Source organism: Desmodus rotundus, chromosome 5 (assembly GCF_022682495.2).
Source record: "Desmodus rotundus isolate HL8 chromosome 5, HLdesRot8A.1, whole genome shotgun sequence".
In the NCBI taxonomy this organism is placed as follows: domain Eukaryota; kingdom Metazoa; phylum Chordata; class Mammalia; order Chiroptera; family Phyllostomidae; genus Desmodus; species Desmodus rotundus.
Window position 1 is genome coordinate 6,021,405 of NC_071391.1, and position 5,777 is coordinate 6,027,181.

Sequence of the window (5,777 nt, forward strand, 5' to 3'; positions counted from 1 at the left end):
CAGTCCAGAGCCTCTGCCAGCTTGCCTCTCCCCCTGCCTGGGGGTCTGTCCTGTTCTGGAGGGCACCCCCGGCCCCCCAGGGAGGGCTCTGGTTCTGCCTCACACACCAGCAGCCTGCCTTCCACGGTCTGTGCATGTATGTGTATATACTCTTTTTTTTTTTTCTTTCCTTTTACTCAAATCCTAGCACAATGTTTCGTGGCAGTCATTCTACATCAGTACCTACAGAGCTTCCCAACCTTCTTCAACCCTGAGTAGTGCCCCACTGTATCAGTGCGCGCGATTTATTCCCCGTGGGTGGGTACGTCTGCAGGGAAGTTCCCAGACGGTAAGTGGCCGGCGTGAGGGGCATGTCCTGTCTCTCTGAAGCCGTCACTGTTGTAATGGACAGTCTTCTGCCTTCTTCATCTTTTTAAAAAATGATTGTATTTATTTATTTATTTATTTTTAGAGAGAGGGGAAGGGAAGGAGAAAGAGAGGGAGAGAAACATCAGTGTGAGAGAGAAACATCTATCAGTTGCCTCTCATACACGCCCCGACAGGAGACCAAACCCACAACCAGGCATGTGCTCTGACCAGGAATCAGACGGGCCACCTTTGGCTTTGCAGGATGCTGCTGAACCACACTGGTCAGGGCTGCCTCCCTTGTCCTCACCAATGCTGCACGTTTCTCGGCGGTGGATCTCCGCTAACTCGGCTAACTCGACAGGAAAATTGATTAACACTCTGCTCCCCTATGGTGAGTGAGCGCCTTTGACATGCTTACAGCCGTTTGTAGCTCGTTTCTGTGACTCTCTTCTGCACGCCCCCAACCGCCCCATGAGGCTGTTAGTGATTTTCTTGTTGATTTGTAAATGCTCCTTGTATTCTATGAGAAGCATCCCTTTGGTGAGCTGCAGATGCCCCCCCAGTGGGTCACCCACAGCAGCACTTCTCGCCTCTCTACTGAAGACCAGACCCCGTGTGCTCTCTTTAAAAATTCCCAGCCTCTAGGACAGTTCTTTGTACACAGGTGATCAATAAATGCTTGTGGATAAGTTTATGCTGTAACAACGTTCTTTAGTCATCTTCATTAAACAAAGATTGTGAGGCATTACGCCCACGATTTCATGTTCATTTCGTTATAAATGTATACTCATACTCCTGTTTCAATACAGTAAAGATAATATAAAAGATATCCAAGAACTGGAAATTTAAAAGGATGAGCTAAAAATAAACACAAAAGGGAGTTCTGACCTTACTTCCCACGCTCCAGCAGACGCCGGTGCCGCTCTCAGAGGCGCACCGCCTGCCTCGGAGACGTCTGGGTCAGACAGTCTCATGGACGCACTGTGTTCCCTGAGAACTCCGCTTAGCCACCTCACGAATGGCATTTGTTGTGAAACCCCTCTGGGGCTGGTTGTGAAATGTTTGGCTTGTCTCTCCCAGTCTTACGCTGGGCATCTCTGAGTTGTCACAGGAACCTGGACCATACCTGCCAGGGGGAGCTTGCCGGCGGTGAGGTGCGGGAGGTATCGGACTGGGATGCAGTAGCCCAGGGCCGCAGCAGTATGAGGCCAACCACCGAAGGCAACACCAAGCCGGCAAGAGGCTCTGAAGACGAGGCGCGGGTGTGTGTTCATGCTCGTTTCTCAAAGAGGCTGCGAGGTGCCCGGGCTGGGACTTCCAGGGACCCCCAGGTGTCTGCAGTATCCTGACGTGTCCTTTGGGAGCACCTACAAATTGGAGGCAGGAAGGGGAAGGTGGGAGTCTAGGTCCGGGGCTCACAGTGCCCCATGGTGGGCACACCCTGCCATGCCTAGTGACCCATTTGTCCTGGGCATTGGCTGGTCAGGTGGCTGCTGAGTCATTCTCCCTGGAGCCTCTTTCTGGCCCAGGTCCAGTGATTTTGCTGGTGTTCTTGAGGGCGGCGTTTGAGCAGAGAAAAGACTTCTCAGAAATACTTTGGTTTTTAAGCCCTAATTCTTCGTTGAGCTTTCAGATGCAATTTACAAATCTCATTCTATGAATAGATCCAGCCAATTTTAACAATCATTTTTAAGGCGAACTTTGATTAATGTTTGTACCATTTACCTACTTAGTTAATTAAACTCCATTAAACATTTTAAGCTGCAATCAAAGTTTATTATATTCCATTTTCTAAGTTTTTCAATTATCTAACAAATCTTCCCAAGTTCTTAAGTGATTCTTATCAATCAGGGGCACTAAACTTATAATTATGGTGATTTTTAAATATTCAAAAACTGTTTACCAACTTAGTAAAATTTCAACTTACAATCACAGGTCAAAATCAATGACTCGAGAGCACGTTAAAATTAGAATCACAAGTCTGATGTTAACACTCAAATATGCCCAATTCTCTTAGACTTTGTAAGTTCTTAAAGTGCCAGAGACACAAAGTAGATTTCTGAGCTTAACACAAAAAGATGAGTGACATATATATATGAAGTATGCATATACTTCATCGTCACTATACTCACTTCTGAACATCCCTGGTTAAAAGTGCTTCCCAGACGGGCTGCACTTGGCTTCTCCGGCACATACTCACATGGATGAAGGTTCCTAATGGCTTTTTTCAAGCCCCAACTGGAGCAGCAGAAGTCAATTCTGACATGAATTTTCTTTCCATTTTGTGGAAGAAATTGTCCACAGTGTTTCTCCATCCCACTGAGGAAGTATTAATTGTGGAGTGTTAGAAGTTAGAACTTGGTCCTTGAGTTTGGCTAAGACTTCAGAGCCAAGAACTCCAGTGTAAGAAATTTGTTTAGAAAGTCTCGGAGGTAGAAGCGAACCGGGGGCCTCGTGGCCTGAGAAAACAAGCCACTGAGCAAAGGAAGAGCCCCGGAAGCTTAGGAGACACAAAGGCAGAGATGACACACCTGGGGGAAGAAGTGGGAAAAGGCACAGGTGTGCGTCTGAGGAAAGAAGGGGGGGGGGAAGGTGCAGGTGAGTGTGCAGGTGAGTGTGAGGGAGAGAAAGGGAGAGGGAGGGAGGGAGAGAGAGAGCGAACTCTGGGTCCTTCATTTTGAAGGTTTGTATTTGGTTTCCAAAGGTGGGGCGTTAGGGGAGGTCTAAAGGTTAGCATCAGCTTTCCCAGTGCATCCTTTCAGGGTCATTGTCTCTACTGATAGGTCAGCACCAGGTCTGGGGTCACTGGTCTCGGCACCTGGACCTGATGTCAGCCGTAGCATTGCTTTGTGTGGTTCTGCTGCTTTTCTGGTCCCGGAGCTGAAACACAGCTGAGGCCTGGGTGCTATCTCTAGTTCGCCCCAAACTGCATCTCTGTGGTCCCCAGACCGAGGCTTCATTTCTAAGGTGATGCTGATCAGAACCTCATTGCCTTGAGGGCTTAATGCCTAAGGGAGGGGTCGTGCTAGAGCTTGTGTGGGAGGTGTATGAAGCTATCTCCCACCCCTCTCGTTCCTCCTCTAATGGGGTCCAAACTGCATGCCTAGCAATATGTCGGGGAGAAAAGACCCCCCGGGGCGAAGCCCTGGTGAGGGAGGAGATAAGAATAGGAAACCCTGAGACACTGCAGCTGCCACCAGTAATCCTGATTTCCAGGAATCGCCTTGTGACACCTGATAATAATTAGCTTTGCGGTTTCCTCCTTGAGTGAGCAATCAAGGAGGATTGTGGGAAGTCGCATGTGTAGATGCTTCATAAAGGGCTCTCGCACCTCCTGTGTGGCAGACACCAGCGTCTCCCTGCACATGGCCAGCCTCGACCCTGGCGCACGATGGTGAAGGTTGGAGTGAATGGATTCGGCCGTATCGGGCGCCTGGTCACCAGGGCTGCCTTTTACTCTGGCCAAGTGGACGTTGTCGCCATCAATGATCCTTTCATTGCCCTCAACTACATGGTCTGCTTGTTCCAGTATGATTCTATTCATGGCAAGTTCAACGGCACAGTCAAGGCTGAGAACAGGAAGCTGGTCATCAACGGAAAGCCCATCTCTGTCTTCCAGGAGCGAGATCCTGCCAACATCAAATGGGCTGATGCTGGTGCTGAATACGTTGTGGAGTCCACGGGTATCTTCACCACCCTGGAGAAGGCTAGGGCTCACTTGAAGGGTGGAGCCAAGAGGGTCATCATCTCTGCCCCTTCTGCGGATGCCCCCACGTTTGTGATGGGTGTGAACCATGACAAGTATGACCGCTCCGTGAAGATTGTCAGCAATGCCTCCTGCACCACCAACTGCTTGGCCCCCCTGGCCAAGGTCATCCATGACAGCTTTGGCATCGTGGAGGGACTCATGACCACAGTCCACGCCATCACTGCCACGCAGAAGACCCTGGACAGCCCCTCTGGGAAGCTGTGGCGTGATGGCCAAGAGACTGCCCAGAACATCATCCCTGCTTCCACTGGCGCTGCCAAGGCCGTGGGCAAGGTCATCCCGGAGCTGAACGGGAAGCTCACTGGCATGGCCTTCTTTGTCCCCACCCACAATGTGTCGGTTGTGGATCTGACCTGCCGCCTGGAGACAGCTGCCAAATACAATGACATCAAGAAGGTAGTGAAGCAGGCATCAGAGGGCCCCCTCAAGGGCATCCTGGGTTATACTGAGGACCAGGTTGTCTCCTCTGACTTTAACAATGACACCCACTCCTCCACCTTCGATGCCGGGGCTGGCATTGCCCTCAACGACCACTTTGTCAAGCTCATTTCCTGGTATGACAGTGAAGTTGGCTACAGCAACAGGGTGGTGGACCTCATGGTCCACATGGCCTCCAAGGAGTAAGCGCCCCCGGATCACCAGCCCCAGCCACAGGAAGAGAGGCCTTCTGCTGCTGGGGAGCCCTTGCCCCAAACTGATCCCCCAACACACTGAGAATCCCCTGACCTCCAGTTTCCATCCTAGACCCCCTGAAGAGGGGAGGGGCTCAGGGAGCCCTGCCTTGTTATGCAGCATAACAAGACCCAGCCAAAAAAGCTATAAAGCCTGTAGCCATTCAGCAGGGCCATTCCCTGGCCAGAGATGGCCTGCTCCCGTGTCTTGGGAAGGGTACTTCTCTTCACAAAGTTCCTGCTTGCGTTGCTTTACAACACCTGTGTGGTCAGTCCGATTCTTTGTTTGCTTCCCCCGAGAGCCTGAGCCCTGCTGTCTCCATCTGCAGCACTAGCCTCTAACAGCTACTTCCTCTACTTTTGCCCATTGCTAGGCACCTGGGGCTTTCCACCCTGGTGGCGTTCCATACCTGGCCTATCGTTCCTGCTCCGCTCATGCCTGCCTCACTGTCCCCTCTATCAGAAGGATTGGGGGCTATTCCAGTTGGGGCTATCTGGAGTAAAGCAGCTCTGGGTGTTCTGGCAATGTCTCCATGGACGTGCCCTCTCATCTCTGTTGGGTGTACCCTAAGGGTGGACCTGCTGGGCCAGGGGCTGAGCATCTGTTTAGTTTCCCTAGATTTCCCTTTTCCAGAGCAATCCCTGAGCAGAAAGGACTTAGCTTCCCAGCCTCAGTTTCCCCTCCATCTGCCTCATGTCGGTGCCCTCCCACAGCTCATAGGTCTCTCAGTTCACTGCGTTTCGAAGTTTGGAACGGCCCCTCCGATTCCTGCCACACCCACGACCTGCGAGCGGCACTGTGCCTGGCACTGTGCTGACCCAGAGGGCGCAGCTGAGCGAGGTGCCAACCTCACCTGGAGCTCAGGGGGCAGTGAGGCAGGCAAGCATGGAGGACCTACTGCGGTCAGTGCCCGGGCTGATGAACATGCCAGGAGCCACGGACGCCCACAGGGGAGGCAGGCCCACACCGGAGTCAGCGCGTCAGAGAG

At 51.8% G+C, this 5,777-nt stretch overlaps 1 protein-coding gene across 1 annotated transcript; it reads left to right on the plus strand.

Moving 5' to 3' along the window:
- Nucleotides 1-3,739: 3,739 nt before the first annotated feature.
- Nucleotides 3,740-4,914, plus strand: LOC112317239 (glyceraldehyde-3-phosphate dehydrogenase-like). Its single transcript, XM_024574313.2, has one exon. It carries the CDS (start codon nucleotides 3,740-3,742, stop codon nucleotides 4,739-4,741), a length of 1,002 nt encoding a protein of 333 aa, XP_024430081.1. The 3' UTR covers nucleotides 4,742-4,914.
- Nucleotides 4,915-5,777: the final 863 nt, after the last annotated feature.